Source organism: Hirundo rustica, chromosome Z (assembly GCF_015227805.2).
Source record: "Hirundo rustica isolate bHirRus1 chromosome Z, bHirRus1.pri.v3, whole genome shotgun sequence".
NCBI lineage: Eukaryota > Metazoa > Chordata > Aves > Passeriformes > Hirundinidae > Hirundo > Hirundo rustica.
The window spans coordinates 6,638,939-6,655,299 of NC_053488.1; the positions used below are offsets into that span (position 1 = coordinate 6,638,939).

The 16,361-nt window shown below is 34.9% G+C and overlaps 1 protein-coding gene across 3 annotated transcripts in view; it reads right to left on the reverse strand.

The window, feature by feature from the left end:
• Nucleotides 1-1,535: 1,535 nt before the first annotated feature.
• The window catches only part of AP3B1 (adaptor related protein complex 3 subunit beta 1), a 156,220-nt gene continuing 141,394 nt past the window's right edge, over nt 1,536-16,361 (reverse strand). For 2 of the 3 annotated variants that reach the window (XM_040090051.2, XM_040090050.2), the window contains exons 26-27: nt 14,914-15,052; nt 1,536-2,292 (exon numbers count right to left, since the gene is read on the reverse strand). In XM_040090051.2, coding sequence (XP_039945985.1) covers nt 2,139-2,292; nt 14,914-15,052 — 293 coding nt within the window. In that variant the 3' untranslated portion in view covers nt 1,536-2,138. The remainder of the gene's footprint in view (nt 2,293-14,913; nt 15,053-16,361) is intronic. The other variant, XR_005704410.2, reaches the window with a different exon arrangement.

Genomic DNA, 16,361 nt, shown 5'->3' on the forward strand with positions numbered 1-16,361 from the left:
GAAAAGTGTCCTGTTCCAGAGCAAGTGTATTGGAACTAGGTGATCTTCAGGGTGCCCTCCAACCCAAACCACTCTATGATTAGCCAAAGATCTGTACCAAGAGTTATTGAACCACTTGAGTAGTGAAAAATACATATTATTACTAGAAATTCCCCAACTATCCTTATTATACATGGTTCTGGGATTCACTGCTAAAATGCATTAAGTACTCCAGGGAGGCAGAAAATACTCAGCAGTGTGTGTGACTTGCACAGCATTAATCTGCTTTTCTTTGATTTATGCTGTGATATGAAAAATAATTCTTGTTTGTTTTCTCCTTTACAATCATAGCCAAAGCTTTTACAGTTCAGTCTTTTCTCAGGATGCATGTTTCTGAACCCTTCCCTCACCATCTTCTCACTGGGTCCTAATATTAAAGATCATCTACAGACCAATCTGCAGTTTCCCTGAGACAACCGTAGTTCCTACAACAATCCATTTTCCATCTGTTTGAAAAGCTTTTATATCACAGTTGAAAACTAATTCAATAGCAAACTTATTGCAGGATTAGAACTTCAGAAAAATAATGTGAATGTTGATTAAGAACATGTACATTTCTCTTGAGGGTGCAAGATTGTTTCTTTCTGGGCGCTAGAGCAAACCCTAGAACCACATTTCTCACAGGAGCACAAGATAAATGCCTTAAAAATCTAACCTCTCTTTAGCATCTGCTAATAAGCTCTGCCTCACACTGGAGCCTCTTTTTAGTTCTAATAAATTTTAACAGAAAATCTTATAAGAATTTACTGTGAAGTATTGCAATATTTTTGAAAAAAGCAGTATTTTGTATAATTCTAAACTAGAACAGCACTAGTTGGGCATCTAAGGACCATGCAAAGGTCCTGCTGACAGAGGAAGGTTACACTTGAGTTCAAGTATCTTCTCTGTAGCAGAGCCATAAGTTACAACGAAAAAATATTTTGGAAGTGAGGAGAACTGATAAGAAATGAAAATTTTCAGCATCTTCTGTCCTGGGAAGGTCAAAATCACTGAACTGACAAAATCGCTGACCTGTATCAAGAAAACTGGGTACACCAACTGGTGCAAGGCTACTGGTCTTCTCCAGCTTAGTTCAGTTCATATGGCTAGGGATTTCTCTTTGCCTCAAGCCCTGGTTTATACAAAGTTGGGAAATGTTTTAATCCAGTTTAAAAGAGAAATCTGAAATAAAACTGAACTATTCATTAAGTTAGATGACAGTATATGCCAGAACAGTCTAATAATCAGTATTTCACTTAATACTCATTTGAACAATTCAATCAGTATTTTATGAGTAGAACAATTTGAAAGTTGCTGGCTTTGTTTATTAACAGAAATGTATCCATGTACCAGACAATTATCAGAGGAACACAAACCCTGACTACTTTTGCAAGAACAGTTTGCTGATACATATGTAGTGTCCCCCTTGTTTGTATTTACTTTAGTTAACCAGGTATATACAATACCAGCATATCTGGTAACCATTTGCTACCAAAACAAGAAAGAGGGAGCCTCTGTTCATAGGCACTACTTTATTAGCATCTTAAAGTATTTGAGAAAATTACAGTAGGTAGGAACAATGTTCTCAACAGACGAGTTCAGGTTTACAAGGATTTCTAGAAAACAAACACCATTTTGCTGCAGTTACTGTGTTTTCACACTTACACCAAAATTCTCTCTGAAACACATACTTGTGTATTTTGCTGAAACCCAGCTGCCATTTGAACTCAGCTTTCAAGCAGTGTGATTCCCCTTGAACTTTATTACCTAGTATTTGTCCACTATGGGGGGGGAGAGGAAACTGATGGGGAAGGAAGGTTGTGGGGGAAGGGAAGAGAGAGGGAAGAACTAGGGTAGAACAAATGGGAAATACATTTAAAAGCACAGATAACTGACAGTAAAATATATGTTCTTTGGTTAGCAAGCAGAAAAAAAAAAGGAAAGGACTTGCATACATGATAGATACGCACTAGCATTCTAAAGCAGGAGACAAGAATGTCAAGAGTGTATTCTTTCCCCACTGCCAGATGGAAGGGCTATTATTATAAATGAAAGGCAGCAGTAGTGGATGCCAGGCACTTTTGTTGTGTGCCAGATTCTGAAGTCCAGATGTAAGCAGGTTACCCCTGGGACAGGACAGGCTTCAGCTCCCGCAGCAGAACAGAACCAATCACAGTTTTCTCAGTGTTTATGATGAGCTGTGCTGTAGAGCTCTCCTTCAGCTCCACTGTGACTAGCACCAGTGACCCACTGTGCACAGTCTTAGCTGCAAACCTGGAGGAAAAATAAAAAAAGGAAAGATAAAAATATCACTGAGGATCTTAAGGTCAAAGACCGCTAATGTTTCTTTAACTCTGCAAGACTTAAATTAGCTCAAATATAATAAAATACTTCTAAATTCATTAAAGCATTTCAGGGAATAAAACATAAAATCTCCTATAAATTCTTCAGACATAATTTAGGTAAATATTTTTGCATTGTAGAAGGGCAAAGAAGTATCATGCAAAAATTTGTATTTAGTAGTACAAAGGAAATTTTATTTAATTAATTTTCAATGTAAAATTGATTCTTCACTTCATCTGCAATATTCACATACACTGACAACCTGACTACAGCTGTGTAGAATCTTCCAAGGATTTTCATTATTTGGTGTCCCAAAGACAATACTACTGTGTTAAATGTAGTAGAACACAAACAAAAGCCAAACTGTTGTACTTTCTGAAATGTATCTCCTCCTGTAATCTCAGAAATTAATTAAAACTAAAACAAGTCAAAATTATAAACATATAAAACAATCCGTTTGAAATGGCACCACCAGCAAGACAGAGTCATTCTATTGGTGAATTTATCTCCAGAACCATAAATATCTGGCCAATATTTTTAAGCATTTCATAACTATTAAAAATCCTACAAAGGAAATAAGAAAACTACCAACCAATCAGACAGACAAAAGTTAGGACTGATGCACCATTACTAAATTCCAAGACATGAAGAACCCACTAATTACATGGAATTAAAAGCAAAAACTAGCCTTTTAAGCACCACAATTGACTGAAAAGCCATTTTAGGCACAATGAACTTCTGTCAATCCTGTTAATTCATTCTGTGGGCAGAGCCAGGCCCAGGAGACAGGAAGGAAGAGGATGGCAGCAGCGTCCATCTTCCCACCTTCCACAAGGAGCACAACACGCTTCCCCCTTCCTGCCCCCCCCTCTTCCTGGTTACTTCTCAACAACAAAGTTGCTGCACATGGGCTTTTGAAAACACTAACAAGTGTAGAGCAGGTCTGTGACCCCGTCTGACCCCACTTTGCAGGGCCAATCTCCTCTCCTCTTTCTGAATGACACGTGTCTGAATCAGAGCCATCTGCCTCAATTTGCGCAACATCTTCAGTCACAATAGGACCCAGTTAGCCCTGACAACAGCTCACAATACAGAAAAATCAAACTGCTGCGCTGACAGCACGCTGTGGGCTATTCAAGAGCAAACCAACTGGTCAGTGTCTCCTGTCTGACAATCAGCGAGGGCCTCGCAAAGCGCCTACCCAAGCCCTTGGGGATCTGTTTAATTACCATCTACATAAAGGAGGGAGTTTATCAGGAGATACTCAAAAAACTTCACTCCAGACTTAATTAAAATATTAGCCACTTAAGCAGGAAGCAGGTTCTCGCTAAACGAGAAGTAATTTCTGTATTTTTTTTCTCTTTCCCCCTTTTTTTTTTCCTTTTTAAACTAAGCATATCAAAATCTCATAACACATTATACTAATTAAGGAAGCATGGGACACTTTTCTAATGTCACCCATCACAGGTCAATCTATTTCTTTTGTCTGGATTACAGATACATTCAAAGACCTCTCTTTTTAATAGGAGGTTATAAAACAGTATTACTAGTACAAAAATTACCTACTTAGCTAGTTACATCAATGATTCCATCTATTTACGCTGCAGTGTAGAAGACGACTATTTCTCTTGTTGACTTCGACAGGGGGATAATTATAGAAACAATAGTCTTATTAGTCACTTTATTTACTTAACAGTTGTGTCTTGGGACAACACAGAAGCAGATTATCTCTGAGTACGCACATAAATAGGTTGCTAGTTGGCACTCCCGCTGTGCTTCATAGCCCCGAGGCTTGATTTTACCCTCTTTTATCAAAAGCTGAAAGTGATACAAAGTCAGCGTTCTGGGAAAGCCAAGGTGGTCCAAAGCACGAGAGATTAGTATTGTGCTGATATTTTTACATGTGAATTTGCAAAATCACTTAGAGGATCAATAATACTTTTCCATAGCCCTGAACAAGAAACATAAAATCAATAAAATGTGAGTTTGCATGTGGTTTCCAAGATGCAAAGGGCCTGATACTCAGATAATTTTACACAAAGTGTTAATATGCATAACTAGCAGCAGCTAATCAGCTTCTATCGATGGTCACCGATATGGGATCTGGAATTGTTCTGTGAAGGAAGAACTGGACTGCAACTGGAAGACTTATTTCACCATTAAAAAAGCACGTGTAGAAGAGAACCACTCAGTAGGTTTAGAGCCGCTTTTGAACTTTGGAACCCCAAATCTGTTCCTCAGAATAGGGAACATAATCTAGTTCCTAAGGAGAGTTATAAATACACTTGCATAATCCATAAAACTGAATACAGGTATAACAGAATGAAGCAGTTGGCACTACCAGTAAAACAGATTTGTCAGTTATTTAGATATTTTAAATACAGTCATCGAAGGATTTAGGTAATAGCTGCTTTTTCAATGAAATAAATGCTGCTACTGCATTTATATACTATCTCTAATCATAAATCCTCGAGAATTTTCTAAAAGGTGTGTTGCGCTCAACTAAATACCTAGAAAAGCCTAGAAAGCCATTAAAAAAAAAAAAAAAATCAGCAGCAAAAAATTAATCACTAATAACCTGTGTTCACTCTTAGTGAGAAACTTATTTCCTCCATGAGGTCAGTAATAATTTTTCACTTTGTACGTTAAAATTTGAATTTAAAACAAACAAAAATCCCCAAACAAACAAACAAACAAACAACAACAAAAACCCAACAAGAAATCATTGACTTTAATAAGCCTTGAAAACTGCTCTGTGATACATTTAAATCTAGGATGTACACTGATTGATTGTAGATCCAAAAGAATGAATTTGTCCTGTGGACAGCTCTTAACATAAGATATGTATCATAAGCATGGCTCTGTTGCAACAAAGGATGCATCTGTAAATATAAAAAAACCCCCGAAACAAACAACAAAAACAAACCCAAAAAACCAAAGCAAATGAGAATACATCCAGAAAACAGAAACAGGTATTTACTAACAGCTTCAAGATGGCTGTTTCTGCTATGATGTAGTATTTAATTCTGTGGTAGTACTGGTTCTAAACCTGATTTTACGTCATTAAAATATTTAGGAACATTTGCAGCTGCTAATATTTTTCCCATTTAAAAAAAATCAAGACAGATTAGAAAAGAACAATGTGATAAATATTTGCATATTCTGAATGCTTACAATTTTTTTTAGAAAGAACGTTAAATATTCTGAGCATATGTGACATGCAGTAAAAGAGGAGCAAATAGGTTTTTTTAATATAAATATAGTACCTATCAGTGGATAAGGAAATACACATAAAGAATCTAACGGAACATCAATAAAATACTTCATATTTTCAGAAAGTAACTCGGTCTTTCAGGAGTTAAAAATAGAGTACATAGTCTTGGTCACTTTCCATAAAATAAAATTTGCTCATAATAACCATACAGAAAAATCTGATACATAGTTGATACAAAGAGAAAACACAGAGTATCAGATACTACAGTGTGACAGCATTTGCCAAACACCGACTTCGCAATGATGACTAATCTGAATACAGACTGGCAGTAGTTTTCTCTTTTTTTTTTTGTAGACAAAATATAGCTCCTAAAAGGAGATGCATTTTTATGGGGAAAGGTTATGAAAATTTCATGGCTGTGAATATACAGCAGCAGACTAACTCGCTTAAAATCTGCTCTTTAAAATTCAACATTTGAGAAAGTAAATTTACACCTGAACACTCACTGTCGGGATATTTACAGTAGAGCAGGGTTTGTTACGCATAATTCAAAAGCAGTAAAACACACTCTCTCCTGTCCAGTGCTTTTCTTCCTCTTTGACTTTTCTTTTCAAGCTAAATTTTCTTCTTTTTCTGTTCTACTGCTTACCACAAAGAGTGACAATGGCCCACGGAGGCTAAAACTTTTTTTTTCCCTCCACCCTTTCTTTAAATCTTGTACATGAAGCCCTCAATTACTGCCTGCTGAAGCAGACAGAATCCTATTAGTAAGGAAGACAATCAGAAGATGCAATGCCCTGCCCTAGCTGTAGAAAAATAATTAGTCCAAAGCTGACAAATGTGTAATCAAGTTATGCAATGAATATATTCAAAGGGGGAAAAAAAATACCGTTGTGAATTAGTCTTCAATTTGTAAATATAAGAATGAATAACTACAAAGGACCTTTCAGCATGCCAACTGGTCAACAAAGATAGTTACACTTATAGTTTCAGTACTCTGAATCTCCCTATTGCTCTGCTATGTACAGATTTCACTTTATAAATAATAACTCATCTAAACTGGCTAAATTACTGATTTACTTGTATTCATTCTCTGAGTAAGCCTTAGAATGTGAAAAAGGAAATATTTGGGTATTGTTTATTGTTCTGACCTGGGGATAGAGAAAGCTTAATACACAAATATACCCACAAAAAGAAGGAACTTACTCTGGTGATTTTAATATTGGTAACTACTAATAAAATTTGATTACTATTTACCTTAAAAATCATATTATGATAACATGACTTTCTTTTTTTCCAGCATATTTAATGCAATTTTAACACTATCTTTGAACAAATTGTTCAAAATACCTAATTCATTAAAATAATGCAATTATTTTCCAATAGTATCTATTTTTTCAGGGGGTATAAAATAACAGAATTTCAAAATAATTGCAATCAAATGTATGTATTTTCACATGCTTATTTTTATTGCCAAAATAGATTTTGAATCTGTCCTCAGTTTCCAGTGAGCAGCTGCACTGTACCTCTAACAAAAATGCAGAAATGCAAGTAAGTCATCTGAACTTACTATCCAATACCTAGCATTACTCCACATGCTCAAAAAGATGCTTCATGAACTTTTTATCATCTTCCAAATTTATCATTAGTTTAAAAAATATCAGCATTTTTATATGTAGCTATTTATATCTCCTCCCCAAATTTTCAGTGAGCTAAAAGCTTGAATTAAAACATTTGGTCCTCCCACCTAGAAAACTCTAATTGTAATACTTGATCTATTTTGTTTTCTCATATACTTTACTTTTTTTTTTTTCCTATAGAATTGGGCATTTAATATGATACAGGTTTGAGAATTATACTCAGTCTATTCTTAAACCAGGCTATAAATTTTAATTTGCAGGAAAATTGTTTAATTTCAAGAAAGCAGATTACCTTATAGAAAGATATTAAAATATTAAATATTAAATACTTAGAGATCTTTACAATCAAAGACAGTCTTCTGCTCAGTTAATTCTTTAAGTGTTAAGCATTTTCTGTTTAAATAACTAGCTCAAAAGGCTCCTGTTTGTTTTTCAAAGAAAATGCTGCACATATTTATCACTTTATACCATTCAGATACAAAAGCAGTGCTGTCCTCTAGTGGACAGCAAATAAGCCAGGCTAGAACAATCTATTTTGATTAACTGCATATCTAAAATGATTCGCTCATATACTTTTAATGTTAAGACCAAATTTAATTTCCTGAAGTTATTTTAGAATTTTGCAATTTGCATATAAGCTGCTTAATACAGTAATATATCTACAGTGTTAAGGGTATTAAAATGAATCTGTGTGAAGGCATTCTCTTGATCAAATATTTTGCACCAGTTAATTAAAATCTTCATATGATGATAACACATGAAAATAGCATTAATGTACACAGGACCCTTTTTGCTAGCAGAGAGAAAATGTCAAGGTTTTGGAACACTAGGATTTGATTAAGGATTTGGTTAGGCTTGATTAAGGAACAATTATAATAGGAAGAGTAATTCAAGGAACTACAGAATGAGTACTTTCATACTTACAAAATTCAGTTTTCTTTTCTTCTATTAATAAAAATATTAACCTAAGAATAGTTACTAACCAGAAAGACTTCTAGTCCTGCCTGTTTAAAGAAGTATAAATAGTTAGCCTTGATTCAATTTTTTTTTTTAAGAATACAAAACTAAACCATAACCCTCAAAACAGAAAGCTGGAATTACTTGCAGCATAAAACAAGAAAACATTAAGAGAACCTCTGGCTAAAATAAAGGCTGAAATAACTGTGGACATGGATATACAATTCCATTCAGAATTCTGTCTCCTACAGGTAAAGACTACCAGGGAAGCTGTTTTGCCTAGGTTATTTAGCTCTCTAATTAATTCCTACTTGAGAGATTAGGAAGCAAAATCAAAGCTGCATGCCTGTTACAAGTTTATTTACGCAGCTACCCACTGAAGCTTTCTGGAGGAGCAGAAAAGGAAGACTGAGCCCCACAGCTAAGAAACTACAGAAGCAAAACGGTCTTAGGTAACTGCAACAAAGGAGCTATTTAGCAGGAGCAGAGGTTGATTTCACTTCCTTGGAGCTCTCCAACAGGCTAATTGCTTAGTAAAAAATCTCAGAACAGGTGTGCTTGCACACAGAACAGGAAAGGCCTTTAAAAGAAGTCGTTGTGGATTTACAGACCTGTTAATCAGCTACTGACAACAAATATGCTTGGATTCAAGTGAATAACTATAAAGAATTTCTGTTTCTCAGAAATTTATACATGATGTTTATCCTCAAGAGATGGGTTCTTTCCTTTCCAGCAGACATGATGGAAGCAGATGCAGCTGTTAAGTTATGTTAAGCTGATGGGGGTCTGATCACTAACTTTATGCCTGAGAATTCTTCCTAGTGCAAACTGGAAGACGAAATACACAGAAGAATTTTCCAGGTGGACCCCTTTAGATAGAGTTTGGCTCAATACAAATGTACCTACACGCATGTGCAATTGCCTACCTTTTCTCCCCATGTTAAGTGTTGCTGGATTAAAAAGATGTGGGGGGGATAACTGATTACTAAGCACGACATTCTCTGATAATCAAAATTGTCTGTAAACAAACCCCTCTTTCCTTTGAGAATCAGTCTGCCAATATATTATAAATGGGACATGACAGGTTGCAAAATGATAAAAAGGGGTGAATACAACCAGACTGTCAGGCTGATGCATGGGGTGAGAAATAAAGGATAGTGAAACACAGATCCTTGGATTTGTCTATTTTTTTGGATTTTAAACATTTTATGCAAGTTTCTACATTTGGTCTTGTTCTCTTATTATTCAGAATATGAATTCTCACCCATTGCAGTGTGTTTACTGTCATAATAAATGACAGAATCACACAGTATGTTTCTGATTTTGCTAAAGGATAGCAATACAAACCGCCACAAGACAGGTGGATGGTATTTTACATCTTGTTCAACACCTGCTTATTCAAGAAATCAGATAGTTAAGGGTACACTAAGCAATGGCATACTGCAGACAGCAAGACCTGAAGAAACTACCATATCTACATGGTTCAGTGAAGTGTCCTTAAAACTGCAGGTCTCAGAAGCTGCACAGTCACTGCACACACTGCTGTGCTGGAGCTAGTTAGACTTGCCCCAGCAATGAGCAGAAGTGCTCTTTCATGCCCCTTTGTCTAAAACTTAGCTTGCTTGCTGCTAATTCAGGTGTCTACTATGACACCACATTGAGAGATGAGAATCCTCCCTCTGCAAATCCTGGTCATGTCTAGAAAGAAGAGATGACTGCTAGTATCACCACTTCTGTGACTGTAACGGGGAAAGACATTAAAATCCCTATTTTAAAATGTGAAATGGCTGTACTGAAGCGCTTCCGAGCTTTGTTGTTGAAAGAGATTTGATTTTCTCCAAAACCTCAGATAGTCCCATATTGGGTTGTTGAAATTATAAAATTAACCATGTGAAATTTGAGGACTGAAATTAATGCTGTTGTGTGTCCATGCTGAGTGCATGTCAATGGTTACAGCCATCCTCAGGAACTGTAGAATGGAGATATGTGTAAGACACCACGCTCACTTTCTAATTCTGCTACTTCCTGTTTGCAATTGAGGATTCCTTCCAGAATACAACAGCAGCAACAGACTAGTGCAATGGACTGTTAAATAAGTTGAAGTTGACTAAACTTCATTCTTCATTATCCACGCTGCTAGCTTCAGAGTTTTATCTCAATGACTGATTGGGCAATGCACAGGTAGCCTTCAAGAATGAAAAGAATGGAAAAGATGATCTATCTTGCACCATTTTTAGAACCACAGCCATTGAAGTAAATAATATTATGTAGTACAATGCATCCTATTTAAGAAATGCTTTGGGAAGTAGAAGATAGAGAGGTAGGTAGTTGAAGATGGCCTGATTCTCCATCTCATTGCACACTATACTCTGACGTCAATGGAAGCACTCAAGTATTACACAAAATGAGAGTGAAGAAGTAAATCCAGTTTGTGATCTGAGCTCTGAACAGATTCTTCTGCCATATGCTGCTGCCAACACTTTAAAAGCTTTGCTTTATTTTGTTGGTAGTGTGAAAAAATACCTTCTATGTGTATTTCCAATATTTTTTTTTTCTGTGCCAATTTAGCCTGAAATACCTCTCCTTCATGCACAGGGCCTTATGTGATAGTAGACAATATTTTGACACTTTCTAGAGGATTATAAGAGCATTCAAGTCTTTATAAGAATCAAGTCTGCAACTAGCCTTTTCATTCTATCACCATCAGTTATGTTTTGCTATATTCAAAGTGAAGCAGATGATGACTACCTATACTTGTAGGAGATGAAAATGAATAAAGGAGGAAGAGACCTGAGAAACTTTTATAATATTCATCTGAGAAGAATAAGCAACACATGTTGAAAGTAACACTAGCATGAAGGGCATTTCTGGGTAAATAAGCCTTGTGTCAGTTAAATAGAATATAACTGGAAATCTTGAATTGAATAATGTCTTAATCTCATCATATTTTGAAACAGAACAGTCTGAACTTCTTTTTTGTTGTTGTATCTAAACCAAAGAATGCTACTGCCCAAGTAGAGACCAGGAGCTCAAGTGAGGTTCTATAGAAGAATCAACTTTGAGGGAATAATGTCCCCCATCATGTATCCTTTCATTCTGAAGATAGAAAAATTCCTAATAGGCTTTCCCCACTGACAACAAACAGCAGACATACTTCAGCTGAAAAGTACTTGTTCCCTAAAGGTAGTTACTCAGAGTAATTAAATTCCCTGCAGTAACAAATACTTCTTGTTCAGTGTCTTTGTCTTCAGATCTTCAAATGGTGCCCTCAGTTGTGGTCTGAACCAAAATACAGAAGCTTGGTGCCTGACACTTTGAAATCACTTTATTGACATCAAGTAATGATTCTTAGAACATTAAAAGAGATATGGCTATTCCAACAACTATTCTAAGCAGTCTTGTGAAAAAATATTTGAAGAAAAAAAAAAGGGACTCTTTTTTCTGAAGTTTTCATATTTAAGAAAATACATCTCCCATTCAGGAAAATTTCTCTTTTGAAACGCATTTCACATTCTTGCTTCTAGTATAAGCCTTTAAAAATTGAAATAATGTATCCGCTTATTAGCAAAAGCAAGAAAGATTAATACATAAATAGCTAAATCCTAGCAAGAACATGCAAATGCATTGCATGTTGTCTCACTAGGTCCTGTAATCTAAGCCCTAAAATAAATTCTATTGAAGATTAGGTAAATATTCTAAAAGAAGTAAAACAGTATAGCAAATTTATTTTTCATATATATATAAATAATAACTTGCAACTTTGTGCTCTAATACTTATGTCTATATCTATATCTACATCTATATTTATATCTTGGCTACTGAGTTAAAATTTTTTGCAGCTATCACTTCAAATAAAAAGAGGTTAGAAGAGACTGTTAAAGACAGAATCAACTACATCACCTGGCATATTGTTCTACATTCATTTCACAGTTAAATTATTACATAGTAACCAAGTACACAAATTAAGTAGCCACATGGTAAAGAGAGAAATGAAATGCATGTAAGAAAAGTGCTGCTATATTGTGATATGCTCAGATACATAGCTAATGCATTTGACATTTGTTTCCACTTATTTCATTTTCCTTTGGTGACTGTATGCTACTCTGTTGATATTTATTTCATATATTTACTTTCAAATCTTCATTATATTTGCTCTAAGTGTTTTTACTTCATGCAAAAATAAAATCCTAATAGGGTTATTAATTTAAGGACCAGTAATTGGATTCCACCAGCATGACAACATCTTCAGCATGGATGTGAATATGTTTAGACTGAAAGAAACCACGAAATACACCTGTTCATGTCCATTAGATACTCTTGCACTTGTATTAAAGAGTACAATTTCATTTTGAATGAGTATATTGCATTACCAGGCAATACAATTTTTTCTGGCATTAGCCATCATTAAGCAGTAATACTCAAGTTGGGGACGACCAACTAATAGGTTAATATAATTTATGCTGCACAGTGCAGAATGCCAGTTAAAAAACAATACTTCTTTTTCTGTGTAAAAAGGTATGTACTAGGCTCTTCCATGAAGTCAATTGAAGTGGACCTCACAGAATAGCATGATGAAATAGAAGGTTTTGGATGCAATATTTTTCTCCAATTTCACTCACAATAGAGCAACAGAAATAACAATTCTACTAAAAAAATTAAAAATTCACTTTTAATATATTTTTATTGAATCTGTAACTGTTTAGGCAAGACAAAAGGTGACTGTTTATTTTACTATCCTGTAATTGTGCGTCACATAAGTCACAATTCTTTTATCCATGAGACTTCATGAGACTTAATTTTTGTTTCCTCTCATGACAGAGTTCATTTAATCCAAACATATGTTCACTTTAGATACATATCTATCTATATATATATATAAATTTCAGTAATTTTTTCAGCCTTTCAAAAGGAATAATTATGTAATACTGATCTCAAAGATTCATTCATGCGACTCTAGGATTTAGTTCAATGATACAGCATTACTGTTTAAAAGATGAAGGTTCATCACAGTATCAACTAGGTAATGCTCCTCCTCAGTAAAATCTAGATGGGATTATGACTGCATAATATTTGTGAACTCCATTTACTTATGGTGAAGCAAAAGGAGTGTTTTCTAAATCCTTATCAACTGCTGGGCATTTCTCATAGGCCACTTAAATTGTTGTGAACTATTTGTTTTGCTTGATGGATTATTCTATAATCTAAAACTATTGTGGCAGACTGAAAACATTGTATTTTGAATCTAAAGAATCAAAGAATATTTCAGGATGCTCTGAAGCACTCTGAATACTTCAGCTTGACCCGAATACGCCTTTAAGCACTGTCTCTGAAGGAGTGTACCCAACAGTAAGCGCATCTTCAATTTATTTACTGTTGGTTATAGACTCTGTTGTAGAAAACATCCTTTAAAAGGAACCAAAAGAGCAAAAGAAAACAACATCAAATTAGAAACTTATCTACAACCGGGAAACCTGTGGCTGAGCTAGGAGCTAGGCTATTATTTCAGGGAGCCTTTTTGAGACTCAGTCAACAAAACAATCCATGCCTATGCGATAAGTCTCATGTGATAGATAGGGTAAAGATGGAGAGCACCTGTAGACTGCAGACACTTCAGTCTCTCTTGATTGACACTCTCACCTAGTCTTTGAATTGATGTTGAGAACACAGGCTATACAGATCCCTCAGGGATGCAACAAATGAGGACTCTTTCATGGAGGATCAGGTGTCAACAGTGACAATCATTTCAGTGCAATTGCACTAGCTGTGCCATGTTTTTATGGTGAAACAGAATTTTATCATTAACCGTATCAAATACATAGGAAAATCCAGCTGGGTTAATGTTAATGCAATGCAATACAAATGCCCAGCAATGCAAAAGACACTACATCCAACAATATCAGGTTATTAATCTTGTGTAGGCTTCAGCATTCTCACCCCTTCAAACAGCCATCTCAGTCAGCAAAATTTCAAAGAAAAGCATTGTTCTTTTCTTTAAAAGAAAATACCTTGCTGTTACTGAATAGTAAAATTCAGGGGACTAGAGATAATTCAGAATTTAGTGAACAATTTTAGTAGGTGGTAAGAGATATGTATTTGTTTTCATATTTCAAGACCAGGTTAACCTGTTTGTTCCTGCCACAAGTGAGAAGCCATTCACAGGACTAAATATTTTGAGTCAGTCACATGAAAAGCTGTCATTAACCAACAATTGCATTAATTCAGCTGACATTCTGTATCATAGCATTTGGATGAAAAGGATTAATCTACAAGTGAAAACTAGAAATTTGACAGGGCCAATGACTTCCTTGGCTAGTAACTGTTTTTGCTTGCAGATACCTATAGATAGGAATGTAAAAAAAATAATGTAGGAAAACAAGTTGCTCCTCACAGAAGATGAAACTGGAGGAGGCTACTTCCTATGGGAAACAGAAACAAAGAAATCCTCAAAAACCTTCTTGGAAGTACTGTGCTCTAGAAGGCTATCTCTTCCTTTTGAAACAAAACAAGGGATGGACAATTTCCTCCTTTACTATGTACAGTAAAGTCTAGACACTTCTGTATACACTCAAGTGAGCTGCAGATTACTTAGGCTTAGTATTATATACTACAGTACAATTTGGTACCTTCTCCCTTAAAGGATAATAAAATTTTCCCTAATATTATCAAATGTTGATTAATTTTGATTGAACTAACAAATTTATATTAAAAGATGGTCGTACTTTGAATAACATACAATCTTACCTGTGCGTGTTATCTTGACCAGAAGGGACTACACCCAGGTTTGCTGCTTTTACTATTCTCTCAATTATTACAAGACTAGTAGAGTTCTGTGGAGCAACAGCTATTGTAGCAGATGTCTCATTCATTCCTGTCAGCATTCCTGAAACATTAAGTATTTCATTATGATTACACTAAGATTTGCTTGCTTATTAAGTATTAAACCAAAATAGCAGACATCTAAACAACAAAAACATAAAAATTGCATTGAAATTTAAATAATTTATTGAGAAAACAATTTCATAAGAACCCACATAATTACCTTAGTTTAATGTTTTACTTCCAATGACCTATTATCAAAAACAAATTAGTAATAGCTGAACAATGACATACCTAATACTAATGCAACTGTGAAACCAAGGTAGCTCTTTTCTCATAAAAAGCTTAATTTAAAAGAAGAATGCAAATGCAGAAATTAAGTATTAAGTAAGACTGATTTGGATAGGTCCAGCTTAAGTAAGAAAATATATAAAGATCTTTTATAATCTTCCAATCATATATTTAATTATAATTCAATATCCAATTGCTAAAAAATATCTTTAAATTCAGATAGTTGTAATTGGTTCAATTTAGTTATTTAAGAGAAAGTCAGCACATTAGTAACTGATAATTCAGTTACTATCCAGCTCTCTGAAATATCTACATAAACTATTTGAGTAAAATTATTTGAATATCACTACATAATGGCACAGAAATGTAAAGATTATATCCAAACATATGACGAAGAAAAAGTAAAGAAGAACATGCTATTCAAGGGCATTTTAACAAAACTCACACTTTTCTATCAATATCCATTGCTTAGAAGAATGATTTGTTGGATGCTCATGTTGATTAAAACACAACAGTAACTACAACTTAACACCGTGTGTGCCTTTTTACAGTATGTTCAGAAGCTGAAAATGCAAACAAAGGAGCACGGTACTTCAGGCAGAAATATGAAGCATCTGAAGCAACACTAACAATGAAAACAACAGGAAAGTCTCAAAAGGCCAGTGTTTCAGGGCTGCACATACAGTTCTAACCCAGAGGAAATAGTACTACCAAGATGCTTAATAAGAGAAATTAAAACAATAAATCCAGCATTTTAATGTCCCAGAATGTGCTGCTGTCGCAGAATAAGAAATATGAAAGTAAAAATGGAACACCTGATAAGCAAATAATAAGACATTTTTGAAGAGAACAAAAATCAGCATACAACATTTACAACAATCAGATTTATCTTGGGAGTAGAACATTCTGTTTCAAATTGTTTAACTATTAGGCAAAAGCTTTACAAACTACATGCACAGACTAAAACTGCTTTTAAGCAGAGCACGGGGACTGACATAACACTGCTGAGAGATGTGTGTACTTATTTAGGATTTAAACCTTCTCCATTAAGCTCTATTGAAGAGCAAATGCTGAATAAATGA